The sequence below is a fragment of the Myxocyprinus asiaticus genome, chromosome 37 (assembly GCF_019703515.2).
Source record: "Myxocyprinus asiaticus isolate MX2 ecotype Aquarium Trade chromosome 37, UBuf_Myxa_2, whole genome shotgun sequence".
Classification (NCBI taxonomy): domain Eukaryota; kingdom Metazoa; phylum Chordata; class Actinopteri; order Cypriniformes; family Catostomidae; genus Myxocyprinus; species Myxocyprinus asiaticus.
The window spans coordinates 37,624,259-37,647,500 of NC_059380.1; the positions used below are offsets into that span (position 1 = coordinate 37,624,259).

General features: G+C 37.6%; 1 protein-coding gene across 7 annotated transcripts in view; it reads left to right on the forward strand.

Moving 5' to 3' along the window:
- Positions 1 to 3,894: 3,894 nt before the first annotated feature.
- The window catches only part of LOC127427901 (coiled-coil domain-containing protein 50-like), a 35,991-nt gene continuing 16,643 nt past the window's right edge, over positions 3,895 to 23,242 (forward strand). For 4 of the 7 annotated variants that reach the window (XM_051675825.1, XM_051675830.1, XM_051675826.1 and 1 more), the window contains exons 1-4: positions 16,291 to 16,430; positions 19,166 to 19,228; positions 19,303 to 19,426; positions 20,414 to 20,504. In XM_051675825.1, coding sequence (XP_051531785.1) covers positions 16,346 to 16,430; positions 19,166 to 19,228; positions 19,303 to 19,426; positions 20,414 to 20,504 — 363 coding nt within the window. In that variant the 5' untranslated portion in view covers positions 16,291 to 16,345. Of the gene's footprint in view, positions 4,130 to 8,578; positions 8,695 to 16,290; positions 16,431 to 19,165; positions 19,229 to 19,302; positions 19,427 to 20,413; positions 20,505 to 23,242 lie in introns of those variants that run through there. The other 3 variants (XM_051675827.1, XM_051675829.1, XM_051675828.1) reach the window with 3 other exon arrangements.

Below are 23,242 nucleotides of genomic sequence, written 5' to 3' on the forward strand. Positions count from 1 at the left end.
TATATATATATATATATATAATGCATGGATGAATCGTTCTTTTGATAAATTTTTTTATTTATTTATTTGTGCACTGGGTGCACTGTTCTGAGATTTTTTGTGTGTGTGTGCAATATTCTGAGATGCCATTGCATGGTGTTTTGTTGAGAGGGAAGGGAGAGACAACTGATGATCATGAGAGAAGAGCAGGAGACGAGATGGGAATGCACTGGCCTGCACGTATGCTGCTCTCCTGCTTGCATTAAACAGTTCCATTCTCCTATCTGCTTTGGCTTTCAATTCCTCCATCCTTTTCTGATGTTTCTTCCATCTCCTTTCATATTTTCTTTTCATTTTTTCTTTCTGTATGGCCCTTCTCTCCTCATGGTACCTTTGAATTCTTTGCAGTACCCTCTCCTGTACACTCCTAGTACTGGGCTCGTGGTTGTCTCCTTTTTCTTCTTTGGCTGTCTGTGATGCTGAGAGAGATACTGTGATGGATTGCACATCAACAGATGATTGAGATGTTTCCTCAGGAGCTGCCTGGCCAATCACTAATGATTCCTGGACCATCAAAGTTGTAGATGACGGGCACGCATCAAACAGTAGCTCAGTGACCGTGAGGTCTATTATCTGCAGCTCTGTCACTTCTGTCTCTCCGTCTCTTTCTCCACACTTTTCTTGTAAAGAATAATATTCTTGAGGAGGAAGCTCCTGTATTTTTTCCTCCTCCTCCTCTCTTTCCTTTATCCGGGCACGGGCAGTCTGCTCAGCCCTGAAGCGGAATGCACCTCCACGGCATCCAAAATAGCTGCTTACTTGTCCCATTCCAAAAACTAATAGAGAAATGCAAGAAAAGACCTTATTCACACTAGCGCCATCTTTGATTTTTAATGGGAATGATAACGAGGCTGTGAGGGATAGACTTACAGTCTCTTCAATAGCACGAACGGTATAAAGCTGTATAAAGCTCCTAGATCACATCTGATTTTCCACAACTCATGTTGTCTGGAGTACTGAATGTTCTTGGACATGGGTATCAATGTTTTGTCCACGGAACAATCCAAAAACACTTTAAACTGCAGTACAGCCCATTGAAGAGACTGTAAGTATATCCCTCACAGCCTCGTTTTCATTCCCATAAAAAATCAAAGATGGCGCAAGTGTGAATAAGGTCTATTTGCTCAATATCTTGCTGATAATGGTAGTTGCATATGATAATTGCCCTTTTATCTACACTACATGACTAGGCCATCAGTGGGCGCTATGTCACCTTTATATTTACACTAAACATTATTTTTATTCACAACACACTTTCTTTAATATTTCATAAAAAATTAAGTAAAACCAATTGTTAAATGCGGAACAAAAGGCAGGTGGTGTTTCTTAGGGAAACATCTAAATAGCCTATTTTGTAAGCTTTTTGTGTACCAATACAAAATCAGATTACCAATAGTTAAATGTCAGTCAGTCTTCACAACTTCAGAACTATCTGAGTGTAGGAGAACTGAAGCAAACTCGGTCGGAACTCAGAATTTGTGACGTCATAGTAACAGATTTGCACCCTTTGTTTCAAAATGTAAAATTTAGAGATGAACTCTAATTTAGAGAGCCATCTAGAGGACAGGATGGGATTTTTTTTTTTTTTTTTTTTTTTCGGAAATAGTTTTGCGTGACCTCGCAATAAATTTATCATGGTTTTACTACAGTAACCATATTTTAACCATGATATTAGCAGTGAAACCATAGTAATAACACAGGAAAATGAAAAAAACAAAAATGGTAATAAAAATCATAATTTTGTGGTTACTATAGTATGGTTTTATTGCAAATAACATGGTTACTGTATGTTATATAATGACAATATTATCCATGGTTAATAGCAAAACCATTGTTACTATATGGACACAGAATACTGTATTAAAATCATGTTTTCCACCAAAAACTATGATTACTACAGTCGACAAGTACTGTTTACTGTACAATTACTGTAGTAAAACCATGGTACCCATCCATGGATTTACCATCAGAAAGCAACCATGAAAAAATTTTTCTTATAATTTTGATTTCCCACTGACAATGTTGTCTTCTTTTTTCTTTTCTTTCTTTCTTTTTTATTTATTTACTTATTGGTTTTCAGAGTAAGACCTTCCAGACAGCTGGGTTTACTTACAACTTTTGTAATGTTTTCTGTGTGTAATTTTAAGTGTAATTTTAATCTGTGATTGTTTTCAAGAACTTCATTGATGAATGAAGCACTTTGGACATATCTGACTGTTTCTCACAGAAGTTGCAGGACAAAAACCTTTTAAAACAAGTTTTATAAGTATAACCTCAGTTATATATATATAAAAAAAATAGGTTATTAAACAAGTCAAATGTTTCCTCTTCTGTACAGTGAGATTGTGTATCTCAGCCATATCTGTGTTTGTAGTACTTCTAACAGTGATTGAACCCTCATGTGTTATTCGGGTCCTTTTTGACCCATTTTCATTTTGTTTCTTTAAACGGTATCCTTCATCTCAGTGGTCAAAGACTTGGTTACTTTTCCTACGTTTGCCATCTGAACACAAACACACACATATATACACACACACACACACACAAAATTGGACTGCATTGGATGAGTTGAGGCTTTGTGACAAAAAAATAACACTCGTGTTGTTCCGAGTAAAATTTGACCCGCCATAGGAAATGAATGGGAAAGACTACATCACAGAGCATTATATATATATATATATATATATATATATGTATGTATTGACAAAAGGAAAGTATTTGGGGGCAGTTTTAACTGTTCATGAGGTGGATTGCCTGAGTGAAAAACTGTTCCTGTGCTTGGCTGTTCTGGTGCTCAGTGCTCTGTAATGCCGGCCAGAGGGCAACAGTAAATATATTATAAATATATAATATCTAAATATATATCCAATGCATAACTTGTGATAATATCCAGAAATTAAGTTTGTTACAACATTGGCTAATAGAGATCAGCCAGTCCATGAAGTACTGAAGTCATCTACTGGCCATAGCAGCTGTCATTTCATGTAATTGTTATTTTTATTCCAGAAGATGTCACCAGAGACCCACAATGCATTACATATTTTTATGTTTTGACACTCTTTCAATTTACTGAAATGAAGGCTTTTATTGAAGTGAAGATAACATAAAATGTGCTTATTTTAAATGAAAATCAATGGTGTCATTTATTAATTTAGAGCTAAATAAGTACTAAAAACCAAAACTGCAAAACTTTAGTGTATTTACTTTAGTAAAATTAGTGTTATTGCGTATCTTAAAAAAAAATATATATATAAAATAAACTTTAAATATTACGCATGTATGTTCGGGTCAACTTAAGTGTGACTCACAAACGAACAATGTACAGTGTGTTACATGTTGTTTAGCATAACTCATTGGGGACTTTTATTTGGAATAAAAGAGGAACAAATGTTTTAAAAATGAATACAAGCTCAGTTTTCACTCAGAGATTATATTGTATCCCATTTTTAAGATCTACGCATTTCAATTCCATAACAAATTCTTATCAAATCATTTTGTGCAATTAATCAAACAAAATAAAATTAATAAAACTTATAATTTTTTTTTTATTATTATTTTACTTTGTTAAAGATCACTTAAGAAATGTTAAAGCATTTCTGAAACCAGCTTTAGTAGCAACGATATACACAATATAAAATGAAACATTGAAAAATATTTTTCCAAAATAAAAAAAAAATGGGCACTAGACAAAAACTCAAGATAAGTAAATTAGATGTGATCTGGGACCTTAACACAGTGCCTGCCTCTGATGTTATGAACATACAAGTCTTGAAATAATTCTTCAGAAGCACCAGCAGGTGGCGACAAATGCACACATAAACTCGATATTAACTTTGTTTTGGTTTAGGACAAAAGTAACAACGGCAGTAAGACAAACATGCAGAATAAAGCACGCAGAACTTCTGTATAAGAGAGATTGATCTGATTGTTTAGACAAGAGGCTCTTCTGTTAGACTGCAGTCATATAACAGATGGGTGTTTTTGTTCTTTTGTGTGTCAAACACACGCCTGAATCAAGAGCGCGCGTGTGCGTGTGCTGTGGATGAGCGACGTTCACAGATCACAGCTGTCTCTGAAGCGGCAGAAGAGGGTAAGTGTGTTTTATCACAATAATTGTATGTTTGAATTGTTTTTTGGTACGCTTAATATTACAGTATCTATGTTACACATATAGCATGAACCGGTTTTTAATTAGGCTACAATATAGTAGTAAAGTGTACTTACAGTTGAAGTCAGAAGTTTACATACACTTAGTCTGAAGTCATTAAACCTTATTTTTTAACCACTCCACAGATTTTATATTAGCAAACTATAGTTTTGGCAAGTCATTTAGAACATCTACTTTGTGCATGACACGAGTAATTTTTCCAACAATTGTTTACAGACCGATTTTTTCACTTTTAATTGACTATATCACAATTCTAGTGGGTCAGATGTTTACATACACTAAGTTAACTGTGCTTTTAAGCAGCTTGGAAAATTCCAGAAAATTATGTCAAGCCTTTAGATAATTAGCTACTGATAGGCTAATTGGAGTCAATTGGAGGTGTACCTGTGGATGTAAAGTCCTACATTCAAACTCAGTGCCTCTTTGCTTGACATCATGGGAAAATCAAAAGAAATCAGTCAGGACCTCAGAAAAAATTTGTTGACCTCCACAAGTCTGGCTCAAACATGGAAGCAATTTCCAAACGCCTGATGGTACCACATTCATCTGTACAAACAATAGTATGCAAGTATAAACACCATGGAACCACGCAGCCATCATACCGCTCAGGAAGGACACACATTCTGTCTCCTAGAGATGAACGTAGTTTGGTGCAAAAAGTTCGAATCAATCCCAGAACAACAGCAAAGGACCTTGTGAAGATGCTGGAGGAAACAGGTAATTTAAAGGCAATGCTACCAAATACTAACAAAGTGTATGTAAACTTCTGACCCACTGGGAATAGTGATGAAAGAAATAATAGCTGAAATAAATCATTCTCTACTATTATTCTGACATTTCACATTCTTAAAATGGTGATTCTAACGAAATGCCAGAAATTGTGAAAAACTGAGTTTAAATGTATTTGGCTAAGGTGTATGTAACCCCTCAAAACAAATTATAAAATAAAAATGATAAGAACAGTAACATAAAATATTAGTCCATATATTAATTGTAGACTATATGTAGCATATTAGTACTACTTAGTTCTTACTACATGTTAGAAACAGAGTAACATGGAAACTGTCATGTAAAGTGACCTAGTTTTCCCCATATTACTGTAATTGGTATTCTGCAAGACAGTATTAAACTGGTACCATTTAACTTATTCTAACTAATATCATTCTGTCATGAGCTGCAAAACTTATTTAGATGTTTGGACTGCATGCTGGATTTTATGTTATGCATTGTATTGTAGGGCTGAAACGATTAGTCGACATTATTGACAACGTCAACAATAAAAAATTGTCGAATAGTCGTTTAATCTTATTTAACGTAACATGAGATCACTTTAAACTGTAATGATTACGCACGAGAGCAGCACTGCAGCTCGCACCTGACTGAGGAGAGGAAGAAAACACAGACAGCTCACTGTCCAGATGCACTCTAAACTTTCCAAACAGCTTCAGGTGATGTAGATCGCAAAGTATGAGGGAATTATAATGCAAAACTACAAAATAAGTAAATACAGCAGCACTCTCATTGTGAAATAAGTAGAGATGGAGCTGTTGCTCCGCTGAAGCAAAACTTGCATGTCGAGCGTCTTAAGGAAACACCCTGGCGTTACATCTTAAATGCAGTTATATTTAATGTGTTATAGCATTATTTCTGATTAGCACTTTTTATTGATTCACACAAATGAAACAGAAAAGCAAACATATATACACCGAATCAACTTTTAACCCCCATTATTCCCTTTCCCCCTCCAAATCCCCAACCCCACCCTGACCCTCAACAAATATCCCTGTGGTCCAACTTGAGAATACACACAAAAAAACAAAACAGAATATATATATATATATATATATATATATATATATATATATATATATATATATATATATCTCCACTCCCTTAGAGCCTTCCAAAAATGCCAGATAGCTGCCCCATTTTTTTATTAAATAAATCCAAGTTTCCCTGCCTTCTATATGACATTTCTTCGAATACCGCCACCCTGCCCATCTCTATGCACCACTCCTGAAATGAGGGCACTCCAGCCGACTTCCATCCCCTAAGGATGACCTGCCTGCCAATCATAACACTGGCTAGGACCCAATTTTCAATTGTTTCAAGAGTCTAGTGCAAAATGAAATTTGAGTGTCCAATACATCACACATAAAACTCTGAACTCTCAACCAAAAATCTTGGATTTTAACACACCACCAAAAACATGGGTTGTGTCCCCATCTTCTGATTGGCATCGCCAGCAGGTGGGTGTATCTTGAAGACCAAGCCTATACAATCTAGAGGGGGTCCAATAGAATCGATGTAAAATCTTGAATTGCATAAGGCGCACCCTTGCATCTCTAGATGCAGACTTGATGTTTTTTGGAATCCTAGCCCACTCTCCCTCCTCCAATACCAAATTTAGATCTTTCTCCCATAATCTCTTGAAAGAAGTTGAAGCTCCATCCCCCAGACTCTGAATTAGCAGGGAGTAATACACTGATGCCTCATGACCTTTTCCAAAAGCAGTAATCTCCATTCCCAGAGTATCTGCCGCTTTAGGGGGGTGTATGCTACTCCCAAAATTAGTACAGAGCAGGTGGCGCAGCTGTAAATACCTATAGAATTGAGACCTGGGAATCCCAAAATGTTGAACCATATTTTCAAAGGATCTCAACACTCCACTCTCATATAGGTCACAGAGTGTATTAACCTCCCTCCCAAAGGGGACTTATTAATAAAAAATTTTGGGTTCAGCCATATGCTCGAGGCAACATTTAAATAAATGTCCGAATTAAACACTCTGGACACTTTTGTCCATACTGAGTGCAAATGCGAGATAACGGGGTACAACTTCTCCGGTTGGTTTGAAAGGCTTTGCAATGGCGAAATAGGGGCAAGAACTTCCTGTTCAGTACCAAACCAGGGAGGGGCTTTCTCAGGTGGAAGCGACCAATGAACCAAATGTCTGAGACCGAATGCATAATAATAAAACTAAATCTTGGGTAGGCCTAGCCCACCTTTGTCAATCAGCCTATGTAACTTATTGAAATGTAATCTGAGACGTTTACCATTCCAAATGAAGGACTTCGCTATGCTATCAAATTGCTTGAAATAAGAGAGGGGGGACATCTACAGGGAGAGATTGTAGCAGGTAGTTGAATTTTGGAATACAATTCATTTTAATAACATTAACCTCCCCAATCATAGAGCGTTATAGCTTTATTAAAGTTTAAATAATACGGAAGCAGATCGTGTAAATAACTACAAACTCCGAAACTGTCATTTCTCTGTGCAGTCAGTGCCTCTTCTATGAGTTGCGCGAATGTCCCGATCTAAGGGGGAGAGATTGAAACTGCGCGCGCACGCTTAATGCAGCTAGATTATAACGTGATGGCTCGTGACTTTATGAATCATAATATGTGTCGCTGAGCATTTCTTATCATGAAGAAAATTGGCAATACACAGCTTTATTATTAAGAGAGAGATTTTTTTTTTATGAGTTAAAGATGGATTGAAGTGAACAGAAAGGTGAGAGAGGGTAGTCTTCGCCCCATTATACACTGCAACAAAATACGTTTTTGATTTGTTTTTGTTTTGGCATGTTTTCCAATATAAATATCTCAAACATATTATATTAACATATATATAATATAAAAAAAAATACAAATATTTTAAATATCTAAAAATCCTTTAAAACAACGTACATTTTCTTTAGCAGCTATACTGCAGAAGAAAAAAAATTCTGAGAATGTTGAATATAATATATTTAATCATGTTAGCTTCGATAAGTTGAATGGATTATTATATAATTACTATATTATATGTAGAGTATGTGTATAATATCCATACAGAAATCTGATATATGGCCATATAGGAACATACATATATATACTTGAACATTGTAAAGGAGCTTCACAGCAGGAGGACATGGGAGAGTGGTTTCTTCACAAGTAAGGCTTTAATTAATATACTCTAGCACTTTACAGCTTCACAATGACTCAACAGCTTCTCAATAACTCATCAGCTTCACAATAATAATTCATCAGTTTCACAATAAGGTGTCGTGGTCCTTTTATACCGCTCTCCCCAAGATCACTGCAATTAGAAACGGGTGTTAATCATAATCTGGCTCAGGCGTATGCACCCTTACCGCTTTCTCTCTCTCCGGGCGGATGCTTGACCACGCTCCCGCTGCCACAAACATAAATGTACTGTATAAATTCAAAAACCAGTAGTATATGGGAAAATATGTTACTTATATGAAAACAACCATTTTTGTTGTATTTTGAAATATATGTTGCATTTATGTACAAGTATCAGTGAAAACTATATATGAAACATATTTAGATGTCAGTTCTCATGTTTGTATGTTATGTTTCAAAGTCTGCTGGAGTTTGATGCTGCAGGTTTCTTCAGATCATGAGACTGTGACCTCATCGTGAATTCAGCCATGGCAGAAACCGATGTCGACAAATCTCACCTGCCTGGTGTCTATGATGGTGCGTCCTTTGTTTTGGAGTCTCTTTTAATATCTTTACTTTATGTTCAGCCTCTTTAGTCCTTGTTAGATATACAGTATATAATAACTCTACATCTTACATTTACGTAATTAGCAGACACCTTTAGCACAAATGGTGTGGGACAAGTTACAGGCCAAAGTAAATCAGGGGCGGTACTGAGATGTGATCTTTCAGGGGGGCATTTTGATCTTTAGGGTGGGCAACTGTTTATCTCTTTGTCGGACTGGGGTGTGCTTCTCCATGATAATTTCTCTTGGGTTGGTCTGACTTGATTGTGTTTTTGATTGTGCAAGGAAAATCTAGGGGAACAGTGCCCCCCCAGCCCCCAGTAGACACTGCCATGAAAGTTAAATACTTAGTGTAAGGGATTTTGAAAAACCTATTACCCTAAAGGCCCTTTCACACCAAAAGCGAATTCTCACCACAGTGAAGATTTTCAATCGAAACAATTGATTCTTATGGAGCCCTTCAAACCGTAATTGAACATTCGCACACTGACAAAGCAAGTTTGTTTTTTACAGTGAGTGTGTCGGTTTGTTTATTCCTCGACCAGCAATGAAATGCCTCGACCAATAATATATAAGCTTTGAATCACGTGTCAGGGGCTTCTGCGGTTACTAAAAAAAAAGTTACCATCGACATTTAGTGTAACTCAAGGAAGAAATCCTGAACTAGCAGTGAGGATGTGTATTTTACTTGCATCAAATGTCTAAAATACATCTTATCTAATATTGGTTCTCTTAACATGAAAACGATATTGCTGAATCTCTGCCTTGCATCACAGTGCAAAAAAACTGCATCTTACATGGTCTGTCCCCTTAATTTATCTCAGTGCTGCATTTTTGCCTTTTGAATCCCTTCTAATCTCACGTGAGTTCTCTTCACAATAAATACCAGCTATCTTTTCCTTGGTAACACTTTTTAATACATTTTTTACGGATCTTACAGACTCGCTAGAGAACTGATTTGTTTCTCTTCTGTAAATCCATGGTTGTTGTTTAAACTTGTCAGGTAGTTCTTCTCATCATTGATAGGCATAGGGCGGACCACCTGAAGTGAGTGTTGCGCCACTTAATGGACTGGAGTAAAATTGACTGTTGATCAGCAGCACCTATTGTAAAGTTGTGAATTTGCTATAATGCCGATTATTTGCCTCACTTTTAATGTGGAAATGCCTTTCATTGGCAATTCATCGTGCTTTTTCGCGCTGCATCCGGTGCGAAAAGGCCTCAAGTATAGACAGTAACAATAGAGATGCTTGCCTTCTCAACCTCTACTAATTAGCTAAACATTTCATTGTCTCAGTTACTGCATGATAAGAAGGAAGCTATTGTAAACATCAGCAGCAGCCATCAGAATTCGTTAACTTTGTAAATACGCCTGTGGACTTTTTTCTGAGTTGCGTTGTTTTAGATGTCATCTGCACATGGCTGCTGTTGTGTATTGTATGAGATGAGATCAGCCTTGAGGAATGTGAAGTGAGACCAGGACAGAGCGAGCGAGCGTTGAGTGAGACTGATAAGAAATGGAGTATATCCACTCCGTTCCACACACTCATTGCTCTTATCTGCCCTTGATGAGCCCAAGAGCTTCCTAGAATTCCTGTTTCTCTAACAGGATTTGGCATGAGATTCCAGTCTTCTCCCGTTTTGGCCTGAGGCTTAGTGTCAGGAAAGGGTGCGAAGAGTTCAAGTGCAGGAGAATTTAGACTGACTGTAGACGAAGACAAAGACATCTCCTAGCGTGATGTCAATTGACAGACCTTTGTAAGCACAAGTTTGATCAGTTTACACAAAAAAAAAAAAAAAATCTTCAGACTAGAGGAACTCAGGAAGAACAGGGAAGAATTATTTGGATTAAGTTGTTTTTTGTCATTCAAATGGACAGGTGAATATGGCTCTCATTATACCTAGAAAGCAGACAGACTGTCTGTGTGTGTTTATGTGAAATTGGACACTATGCAAACAGAATAGCTCTGTTCCAATGAGCGACCACTCTAGACAGCATTTGTTTTTTGGCTTTTAGTCCATGTCTGTTATCTTTGAGGACATATATTTGCTAGTGTACTCTTAAAAAATAAAAAATAAATAAAAATACCAAATTAACTATTAGCATGTACTATATGCATTTACAAAGTGTTTTTCTTCTGGGAAAAGAGACCAAAAATATTGATGACTCACTGTGCACCAAGGGGCGTGTACACATTTTTGTCCAATAAAATGCTCTCGAGAATTAGAATGACCCTCCCCGTAAAATCATCTGCCATTGACTAGCTATTGCTAGTCAGCTGCAAGTAGCAAATCATGGATTGTGGTTGTAATGTAAAGTTAAGGCTATTGGCTATTTAAAAAAAAGTCCCATCCCATCTTTGTTTCAATAAGAAATATGCCCAAACAGGCAAGAAAACTGCTGGTCAAGACATTATAGACACACTCTGATGCAAAGACATGCAACATTGTGCTGCATTCTAAGATACCTTGTTTTGGGCCAAATTGAGAGAACTTTGTCTGATGAGATGAGAAATGTTGACTAAAAATATACGTATATTTCATTAATACAGAAAAATATGGATACAGAAAGTGTAATCTGATTAACTATTGGGACTATTTCATCCAATATTTTTGTGTGCTGTGTATTTTTTACAGTATGCTTATTAGAGTATTACCAAAGTCTTTCTAGAAAGTCAGTCCACTGTCGGCCATCTTTGGAATGGTCTCAGGAGGATATGTCCAGTCATGACAGTGCAGCTCCTATCTGCTTGAATGGGGGAACACCGAAATCTCAAAAAATGCTTGCAAAGCTTATGTTTAAACAACATATTTCAAATCAGCAATATAACCTGACAACACTGGTATCATAAGTTGTGCTATTACGCTAAAAAGCTAAATTTTCCCAGCTTGTATAGCTAACGCGCATGCGCGTCCTCGAGTTGATTGACAGGCCATGTCTGTATTTAAAAGGTGATTGGTTCTTTTACCTGTAAGGCGGGACTTCCTTTCTACATCCATTGGGTGCTAGAGCTCCTTGGATGAGCGTTCCAATTTCTCCCATTAATTTTAATGGAAGTGGCTTGTCTCTCATAAATAAATAGTCTCTGGTATTACACTGTTAGATTAGCAACATGCTAACGTCTAACTATTGGAATCCATAGTAAGTGTAGTCTCCTTTGCGCTTAGTGCGAGAAGTGCTATTTGTGTATTCAGAGTTTTTGGCAATGTGGAGCATTCAAAATCAGTAACTTACTAAGTTATAATCCATTTAAGTTTGACAATTCTGTTTTCAGTTTCCTAATGTCATTGTATGAAGCAATGGAGAGCGTTTTCAAAAGCGCGGATCTACCATGGATGAGAGGCGTAAACAGCTAAATTAATGCGTTTTTATAGCTTAATTAGTTCGGACGTGGCCTTGTAGTGTGGACGTGGCCTAAGGGGCAGTTCAGACCGAACACATTCATGTGCCCGTCTTTGCTGTTTTTTTAATTGTCTTTCTGTATAAACATGCACTTGCTGGACGTCTCTGACCGATGCGCCACATAAGGCTTTTTTAGTGCCCCGCACAGGAGCGCTGCATTTAAAAAGAACTCAGACAACTAAAAACGCATCTAATAATTTTAATTAATAATTTTCTTTATTTATCACATTATATGTTTGCACATATACAGTGAAATTCTTCTTTTTCACATATCCCAGCTAGGCTGGGGTCAGAGTGCAGGGTCAGCCATGATACAACACCCCTGGAGCAGATAGGGTCAAGGGCCTTGCTCAAGGGCCCAACAGTGGCATCTTGGCGGTGCTGGGGCTTGAACCCCTGACCTTCTGAGCAGTAACCCAGAGCCTTAACTGCTGAGCTACCACTGCCCTGGAGACACCTGTGTTCTTTTCTATTTGTTGTGCTGCATCTAGATTTTTTAAGCTCAAGACTGTGGTCTGAACTGAATGGCCCCTTAGAATATCATATTGTTAGCTTAGCAATATGCTAAAGCCAGGCTCTTTTGGAATAATTTTTGAGTCGAGTCCCCCATATGCTTTAGTATAATAAGTGTATAGCGCTATTTGTGTGCCGTGCAGACTTCTACCTATGTAGAGCGTTCCAAATGATTCACCTGAGTTTCCAGTTAGGATGTTGTTTAGGCCAGTTAAGTGGCTGTTTAGGCCAATGCATTTTTGTGTCTGTCTGTGCTGCTTTTTCAGGAGCGCCATGTTTTTTTGACTGCATGTTAAAAACAACTTAGGTGTCTTTGCATGTTGTCCCACATCTCTCTCTCCTTTTTTTCCAGTGCCTCACGCAGGAGCGCCATGTTTTTTAGACACTATGGAACAAAGAACTTTAACTTCTAAAAAACGTGTTTGGAGACACCTGAGTTCTGTTCTATTCATTGTACTGCATCTATATTTTGTTTAGTGCAAGAAAGTGTTTGGTCTGAGCGGCCATTAAGAATATCAATTTGTTATCTTAGCAACATGCTAACATCAAACTCTTTTTGAATTGTTTGTGAGTCAAGTTCCCCATTCGCTTTAGTATAGTAAGTGTATAGTACTATGTGTGTGGCGTGCAGAGTTGCTACCTATGTAGGGTGTTCCAAATGAGTCATCTGAGGTTCCAGTTAGAATGCTCCCTAAGGGTTTTTTTGTCTGTGCTGTTTTTTTAATTCTCATTCTGTGTAAACATGTGTTAGATGGATGTCTTTGACTGTTGCACCTCATCTTGAGATGCGGGATTCCCTCGTTTTATTGACTGTGTGTTAAAAACAGCTTAGGTGTCTTTGCATGTTGTGCCGCATCTTGTTTTTTTTGTTTTTTTCCCCAATTTGGAATGCCCAATTCCCACTACTTAGTAGGTCCTCGTGGTGGCGCGGTTACTCGCCTCAATCTGGGTGGCGGAGGACAAGTCTCAGTTGCCTCCACTTCTGAGACCGTCAATCCGTGCATCTCATCACGTGGCTTGCTGTGCATGATACTGCGGAGACTCACAGCATGTGGAGGCTCATGCTACTCACCGCGATCCACGCACAACTTACCACGCGCCCCATTGAGAGCGAGAACCCCTAAACACAACCACGAGGTGGTTACCCCATGTGACTTTACCCTCCCTAGCAACCGGGCCAATTTGGTTGCTTAGGAGACCTGGCTTGAGTTACTCGTCATGTCCTGGATTCGAACTCGTGACTCCAAGGGTGGTAGTCAGCGTCAATACTCGTGTTTTTTAGACACTATGTAACAAAGAACTTTAACTTCTAAAAAACGTGTCTGGAGACACCCGAGTTCTGTTCTAATCTATATATTTTTTTTGTGCAAGAAAGTGTTTGGTCTGAGCGGCCCCTTAGAATATCAATTTGTTAGCTTAGTAACATGCTAACATCAAACACTTTTTAAAATTGTCAAGTCCCCCATACGCTTTAGTATAGTAAGTGTATAGTGCTATGTGTGTGGCGTGCAGAGTTGCTACCTATGTAGGGTGTTCCAAATGAGTCATCTGAGGTTCCAGTTAGAATGCTCCCTAAGGGTTTTTTTGTCTGTGCTGTTTTTTTAATTCTCATTCTGTGTAAACATGTGTTAGATGGATGTCTTTGACTGTTGCACCTCATCTTGAGATGCGGGATTCCCTCGTTTTATTGACTGTGTGTTAAAAACAGCTTAGGTGTCTTTGCATGTTGTGCCGCATCTTGTTTTTTTTGTTTTTTTTCCCAATTTGGAATGCCCAATTCCCACTACTTAGTAGGTCCTCGTGGTGGCGCGGTTACTCGCCTCAATCTGGGTGGCGGAGGACAAGTCTCAGTTGCCTCCACTTCTGAGACCGTCAATCCGTGCATCTCATCACGTGGCTTGCTGTGCATGATACTGCGGAGACTCACAGCATGTGGAGGCTCATGCTACTCACCGCGATCCACGCACAACTTACCACGCGCCCCATTGAGAGCGAGAACCCCTAAACACAACCACGAGGTGGTTACCCCATGTGACTTTACCCTCCCTAGCAACCGGGCCAATTTGGTTGCTTAGGAGACCTGGCTTGAGTTACTCGTCATGTCCTGGATTCGAACTCGTGACTCCAAGGGTGGTAGTCAGCGTCAATACTCGTGTTTTTTAGACACTATGTAACAAAGAACTTTAACTTCTAAAAAACGTGTCTGGAGACACCCGAGTTCTGTTCTAATCTATATATTTTTTTTGTGCAAGAAAGTGTTTGGTCTGAGCGGCCCCTTAGAATATCAATTTGTTAGCTTAGTAACATGCTAACATCAAACACTTTTTAAAATTGTCAAGTCCCCCATACGCTTTAGTATAGTAAGTGTATAGTGCTATGTGTGTGGCTTGCAGAGTTGCTACCTATGTAGAGCATTCCAAATGAGTCGCCTGAGATTCCATTTAAGTTAGGATGCTGCCTAAGGGGCTGCTTAGGCTGAATGCGTTCTTGTGTCCGCCTGTGGTGTTTTTTTAACTGTCTTTCTATATAAGTCTTTGACTGTTGGGCCGGAGTGCGACATTAATAGGGACAGCCCTGTTTAAAACAACTAAGACATCTTTGGATGTTGCACTATGCATGTTCATTAACATGTTCAGTCTGAGCGAGCCCCTTAGAAGATAGACAGCAAGGCAGCTCACTTGGTTTTGGAACCGAGTTTCTGACCTGCTTTACTGAGTTCATGTGTGAGTGAGCCCCCCTCAATTTCACTGCCGGATATTTATAGCTTCTGCTTCTGTAGCAGCTCCCAGTGCCAAATATAGACAAAGAACCAAAGGAGGAAGAGAGGGATTGAGAGAGAAGAGCAGAGGAAAGTGGAAAGATAGTTTGATAGTTTCACGCTGGGGTCCTGATTACTTTTCCCTCCCTCCCTCTCTCTCTCTCTCTCTCTCTCTCTCTCTCTCCCTAATTCTTTGTTTCTCTGACTGTGAATAGCACCATCTGTTTGGCATGGGGGCCTCTGCTCAGCTGAAGGGGGTCAAACGATTTGGGCAGACCACTCTCATTTTTACTCAAACACACCTTTAATGACCCCTCCACACTCCACCTCTTCCTTACACTCTTTCAAAGTCTATGACATTCCATATTAGACATTCCATAAGAATATTCATTCTTATACCTTTACTGCATGTTCTTATGTGGGTTGTCAGGAACTGATAATCACAATTTTCGTTTTGCTTTTTCCCTTATATGGTACTAATCCTTTCTTTCAGCTGTCCAGAAAAATATGCGTTTAAAGGGATAGTTCTCTCCAAAATGAAAATTATGTCCATCTCACCCTCATGTTGTTCGAAACCAATTTCAGTTAAAGGCATCAAATCTTCAAGGGCAACTGACCTTCACATTTTTCACTTTTCATTAGTTTCACTCTGTTTCTGGTTTAGAAGCAGGTGCTAATTTTAAATTGCACAACACTGGTCATGGACTCTTGTTTTGCACAAAACCCCTTTTTCAGGGCATTTATTTTAACTGTGACTTTGCCAGCTCTTTATGAAACACGCTTCTATCCCGAGAGTGCCCATGTCAACTTTTCCATCTCGGCTCAGGGTGAAGGTGCCAGCAGATCCAGCAAGCCCCCCCTCCCCTTTTTTAAAAAAAATGCAGCTGCCCAAGAACCAGCACTGTTTACTAACAGTAGAGAAAGACAGACTGGCCTTTACCGTATAGGATGAACTCACATGCGTATATGTATGTGCTACATGATGATAATAGACAGAGTTTGACGAATGGACGGAGACAGATCTTTAAAAAAGGTAAAATCTACTTTAGAATGTCAAAAATTACTAAACATTTTGCAACTCTGAATAGTATTTACTGTATATATGGATGTTTCTTTAACTTCAAGCACTTTTAGAACTGGTGATTTCTAGAAAGTAGTCTCATAAAAAATTTCACACTACATATTTTTTTATGCATATGCATCAAAGGAGATTTATTTAAATAAAAAAAAAAAAAATTTTTTTTGAAAGTCATGAAAATTCCCACCACAGTGTCATTTCCAGCACATCTCAAATTCTGTATTGTGTTTAATAGAATTCTGTGCTGGAAATGACACTGTGGTGGGAATTTATGACTTTCAAAAATAAAAAAAAACAAAACTATTTTTTATGACTTTTTAACATTTTTGAAATAAAATGACCATCTCCTTTGGCTTGCTAAGACTAATTTCATTGCTAACATGTTATATATCCTTGACCAATAAAAATCTAATATTCCAGAGAGCTGCATTATTAAATGTAATAAGTGTCTTTGTGAATATTTAATGACTTTGTAGCAAGTCTAACAGCAACACAGACCTGTAATGAGACAGCTTGTCTTTTGCAATGGAGTGTAAGCTTTTATGACTCTGATGTTTAACATGGTTGTGTGATAGTTCATGGGTTTTTATTTGCTCTCTGATTTTTCTACTTAAAGAGAGCATGAGAGTTACTCTGTGCTGATGTGTTTTGCTTGACCTTTAGCAGAGTGTTTGTGTGTACCTTTAGGTCACTATATTTTTATGTAAAGTTAAACAGACCCCTGCCGTATTGGCTTTGGTGTGATCTTTGTCCAGTCACGCAGACACACCTTTGTAAACTAATTGGACATATTGCCCTTTTCCTCTGAGCCATTGTGCTCTGTTTGACCCAGTTGGAATGCTTTGCAGTAGTTTTCCTGTGTGGCATTTTGGGAACAAGAGATAGGGGCAAAACACAAATCTGTTCAAGAATCTAACGATCAGTGTATGTGTGATGCGTTAACACAAGTCAAGTATACTGTGTTTCGTTTTATTGGAATTACTGAAACTATTAGATGACAACGTGAAGATTCTCATAGCTGTTTTCGCATCTTTGGACTCGCAACGCCAAAATGGATCCATGCACAGCTTAGTTGTTGATGGCAGCAAAATACTACATCACTACCAGTGTTGGGTGTAATCTGATAACTAAGTAATTAAATGCTGTAATCTTATTACTTTATTAGTCAATGTAGTGTAAGGAATTTCAGTTTACTTCAAATAAATTACTTTACCATGCACGTATATTACCACGTGCACATGTACATATGCCATACTATTGTTATGTCCTATTTTTCTGTGTCTATTTATACTCTTACCTTGTTTTATATTCTGTGTCCCACTGTAATGTTCTGTGTGCACTTGCTTGCTGGTTTCTCCTATCACCAAAAAAAACAATTCCTTGTGTACGTGAGCACACTTGGCAATAAAGCTAATTCTGATTCTGAGTACTTTTAAGTACATTACTTGGGTTAGACTTATTTCTAAAAGAATGTTTATGTAGAATACATTTTAAAATGAATTATTTTCATAGTTATGTCAGTTTGCATTTCTGTGATGGCATTAGAATCACTAACGAGTCATTGTAAGGGAGAAACGTGAGGTGAGTTTATATCTTGCGAGCGACAGTAAAATAAAAGACATTATTTTGAATTCGTTGAGTGGGAAAATTACAACTTTTCTGTGAAAAGTGTTTTAGAAAGTAATTTAAAAGTAAAGTCATTACTTTTTAATGAAGTAATCATAAGTAAATAAGTAATCCGATTACAATTTTAAACAAGTTCTTAGTGTGGATTACTTTTTTAAGTAACTTACCCAATGCTGAACTAAAAACATTAATTACATTAATTGTAGGGTTGGGTGTCGATTCAGATTTCCCAATTTGATTCGATTCCGAATCACAAGCTCTTGATTCGATTTCAATAAATTTGATTTAATTGTGATTTATTTGGGTCATTTCAGTTATATTGTCCATTTCGTTTACAGATGAAGGAAATGCTCTCTCAGTTCATGCTGTAAATTATACAGGGAACATTCTAACTTGTGCTTATTTAAAATGGTACATTATGAAAATATACATTTAGAAAATGGCCAAAACTATGCTGTTCAGTTTGTATTTATTTAACATTTATAATAATCAAGACTCCCAACCAAAACTCAAGTAACATTTAAAGTAAAAGTAAAAGATTGATCTTGGGATTTGAAGAATCAGTATCGGGATCATTCAAATGAAGATCACGATTAATCTAAAAATCGTAATTTTTTACCGAGCCCTAATTAGTTGACCTTTTATATTCTCTTTTAAAATGTTTGAGATCAAAGAAAGCACATCAGGTTACACTGGACATAAATAAATGGCATATCAAAAAATATTAGTGCTTGTAACTGTTAGGCTGCTCAGTTACAAGTATTAGTTACAAGAATCAGAACATGACTTGAATAATGCAGAAGTTGGTACATGTCATATTTGAATTGATTGACCCAATGAAAATGAGGCTTTAAAGGTGTAGTAAATACTGTTGTAACTACTTTTTCATAGGTCTTTTACTTGTTTTCTAGCATTTATTTGTCCTCTGGAAATTTGTGGAAAGTTGTATTTTTAATATTCTTTTGTTTGTCTCTGATATTTTCTTGATTCATCCTTGATTAAAAATTAATGTCTTTTTTTTTTTTTTTTTTTCTCTTGTTGGTATTTTTGCTCTTTTTCCACAGTGTGTCAATGTTTCTCTGTGTTAGAGGACGGAGCTGTGGCTCACAGTCTTCAAGAGCAGGAAAGTGAGTTTTAGCCTCCACGTCCTTTATTTTTCTGGGTTTAACTGAGCCTTATTCATCTTCTCATCTCATCTCAGTTGAACAGTTCTACAACACCAACATCCAGAAGAACCAGGCGGAGCAGAACGATGTTCGTCTGGCAAGGAGACTGCAAGAAGAAGAGGAACGCCGCGCGAATCTCCGTCGAGACCTCAGGCAACTGTAAGCATCATCAGGCCTCGACACGTGCCCCGAATTACACATTCATCAACATTGCAAACCACAGATATTTAGGATATTTAAATGAGTTTGTGGAAAACAGATGTCTTGACTCATTCGTGTTGTATAACCTGATTAGTTGGTGTGTTGTGAGGTATAAATTGAAAAACCACAGAGAAGAAAGTTTGGCCAAAAGTGGAACGTTTCTTGAAACCATTAGAGTGAACTTAGCTTAAAGTGACTCAGTAACATTTATATTTCTTCCACTGTTAGTGCCAGTTGGCTTGTTCAGGGCTTTAAGTACATGATATTGCTACTTATAGAGACAGAAGAAGAAAGCAAAAAGAATATAGGAGAGACCTGAGCTAGTTGTCACACCTTTTACTCCAGTGAACATTTGGGGGTACACTCTATGGGGTAAGTTGGAAATGGAACTTGCATTTGCATCCTGCAAAATTAAAGTAAAATAATAGTGAAACACCAAACAATTTATGAAATACCAAAAATGTAAAAGGTTTTGGCAAGTAAATATTGAAGTTTTTAAATTGTGTACATTTTATTATATTTAAAACACATGGCCAACTTGCCCCAACATAAGATTCATGAAATATACCCTTGTCCTGAGAACACAGTTCAACCTTTTAGTTCAACACTTTATATTATGAAAATATTCATAATATAATTTACCCTAGCTTTAATGTATGCCAGGATGGTTTGATTATGTTTGCTTTTTTTACCCAACAGCTATAACAAAAATATGATGATAGTGAAATTTTGGATGGTAGAATTCACAAAAACTTTACTAATATGAAGTTGGTGTTTAAAACAAACATGCAAAACCTCCTCTAAAGAAAAAACACATTTGCGCAATTGGACTTTTGAATCAAAACCTTAAAGTTACAGAGATATAGCCCCTGTGACAACTTCCCCATTTGACAACAAGCCTCCCTTATTAATGTAAAATTAGATTAAAGTTAAGCTTTCCTTCAGGGAGGACGAGGACTGCAGATACGCTCAGATTATTCAGGAAGAGCTTCAGAGATGTGCAGAGGAGGCCAGGAGGAGAGAGGAAGAGGACAAGGTATGTTACTAAACATGACGAAGATCAACCTAACTAGATAGTTATGTTTATGATGAAAACGTGAGTTGTTCTGACACAACGTGATTTTATGAGTAATCCAAATTTAATTTTCCATCGGAAGACATGTCTAAACACGCACAGTTTTGTCAAGCATTTTGTGAAATCTGACTGACAGGTTCCTTGTCTTTGCTAGATAAGAGTAAAGAGTTAATTGTTCTTTAATTTATGATACTTCATAAAGCAAGTGTGGAAATCACTAAATGCTGTTCAACCAAATGCACTGATATACATCTACAGAAATAGTTGCAATTTTCGATACACTCAGGCAACATCCACACTAATAATTCACACACATTCCCTTCAATAAAGTAGTAAATGGGGGGGCCTAGCTCAGCAAGTAATTATGCTGACTACCACCCCTAGAGTCACGAGTTTGAATCCAGGGCGTGCTGAGTGACTCCAGCCAGGTCTCCTAAGCAACCAAATTGGCCCGGTTGCTAGGGAGGGTAGAGTCACATGGGGTAACCTCTTCGTGGTTGCTATAATGTGGTTCTCGCTCTCGGTGGGGCACATGGTGAGTTGTGCGTGGATGCCGCGGAGAATAGTTTGAAGCCTCCACATGTGCTTCGTCTCCGCGGTAATGCGCAACAAGCAACGTGATAAAATGCGTGGATTGACGGTCTCAGAGGTGGAGGCAACTGAGATTCGTCCTCCACCACCCGGATTGAGGCGAGTCCCTGCGCCACCATGAGGACCTAGAGTGCACTGGGAAATGGCCATTCCAAATTGGGGAGAAAAAAGGGAGAAAAATAAAATAAATGCAGTAATGGAGAGCATTTTCGAAACACTTTATTTTTGGTGGAGATAAACGGCATTCTAGTGTGGATGAGAGGCGTAAACATAGCAAAATGAATGAGACTGAAAAAAAACATATTAGTGTGGACATGGATATAAATAGGGAAAGTCCAAAACAAGAGAGAACCTTCACATGAATGATGTATAGATATCCCTTGGCAAGTTTAATTATGTGTAATTTATAGTCTTCGGAAGCATTTTTTTTTTTTTCATTCCTCTATTGTAAATTTCCTGTCAAGTTGTGTCCTCTCATGTTAAGCTGATTAAACCACCAATGCAGGACTCAGATGGAGTGCCAGTTGTGTAGAGATGCTTGTGTGTAGCAGAAAGAATGGTCAATAACATAAAAGACAAAAAAAGAAAGATTGAAGACTGAGAACCTTCTTGTACGAGTAGGATCTTGCACGCTGATATCCATTTGCTTCAAGTATTCTCTTCTGCTCTCAACACATCCCTTATTTAGCTGTTGGGTGACATTTCTATCGCCTAAAGGAGCAGCTTTGTCATCTTTGTTGTCAGGAGTGGTTTCAAAAGTGTTCCCATGGTGATGTCTGCGGTGTTTCCGGAGTGACGAGTGGTTTGCCAGGGTGGAGGTGACCACTCATCTGGGAGGGCATGTCCCGTTGGATGCTTAGTAGAGAGCGATGTGGAACAGTGAGGTTCTGTATTTGTGGAAAGACTGTTTACAAAGGCTTTCTGAAGCAGTCTGTCTGGAGCCTTTATTCTGCCCTTTGGAAAATGTCTAAATGAAGTGTAAAGGTCTATGGTTTTTCTGCTTGTACTAGTGTAAGTGCCCCGAAACGCATGTGGACATTTAAGCCACACTTAAAAATGTCTGAACGAGATTGCATTAGAGAACAAAATATCAAAGCAAAGTGGCATTTATTTTAAAGAAAGACAGCACAAGCATACTTTCCAACAAAAACAATTCTCAAAAAGAGGTTTGTTAGGTTTTAAATGAAACAATTGATATACTGTTCGAAATGAAGGCAAAACATAATTGGGTGTTTCTTCAACTTTAAGTACTTTCATGACCCAGGGTTTGGTTTTTATTCAAATAAACATATTTCAACTTCTTTTTGTTATATGAAGGTCTCATTAAAACTGACTTGGAAACTATTTACTAGGCCTTCATCATTTTTTATTGGTACTTTTCAAGTGTCCTGTTTTGGCCATGTCCCAGACTTTCAATTTGAAACCATGAAAATACATTGTTCAAATACAAATTGTTACATGTATGAAAATAATTTCTATCAATTTTTCAAAAATGATGAATGTCCCACTGTTGTGGCGTCATTTCCACCACACCAAAAATGTTGCCCCTAATAAAGTTTTTTTTAAAGTGTACTTGTTAACCATGTTGACAAAATTATCAGCGAAGAGCATGCTTGAGATGAAATATGAGATGAGTTATGTTTGAAGAAAACAAAGAAAAATCAAGGTAAATATCACTTGTGTGCAGAATATTTTTAATTGGTATATTTTACAATCTCATTAAGGCAATGGAAACCGTTGTTTCGCAAAATTATGCCATGCTTTGACCATTTATTCACGTTTCCACTTCTGCAGAAAAAAGCAATTCTTCTAACATAACCCTTGACATTCAATGCAAAAAGTTTTCTAGGCACAAAAAAAATCTATGTTCAAAGAGGGGTGTGACCCCAAAAATATTTGAACCACTGACATAGTGGATGGAAATGCACATTGATTTGCATTTTCTTTAGGCAAATTCTTATAGAAATGTGCTTAAAAAGCCATTGTTAGTAGACAACTAAAAAACAATTTTTGGTGAAATTGTGAAAATGTTTTAAGAAGTCCACAGTGCTTAAAGTGCCTGAAGTTGAAGAAACACCCAATTGCAACACCCAGTTGCCAAGTGTTAG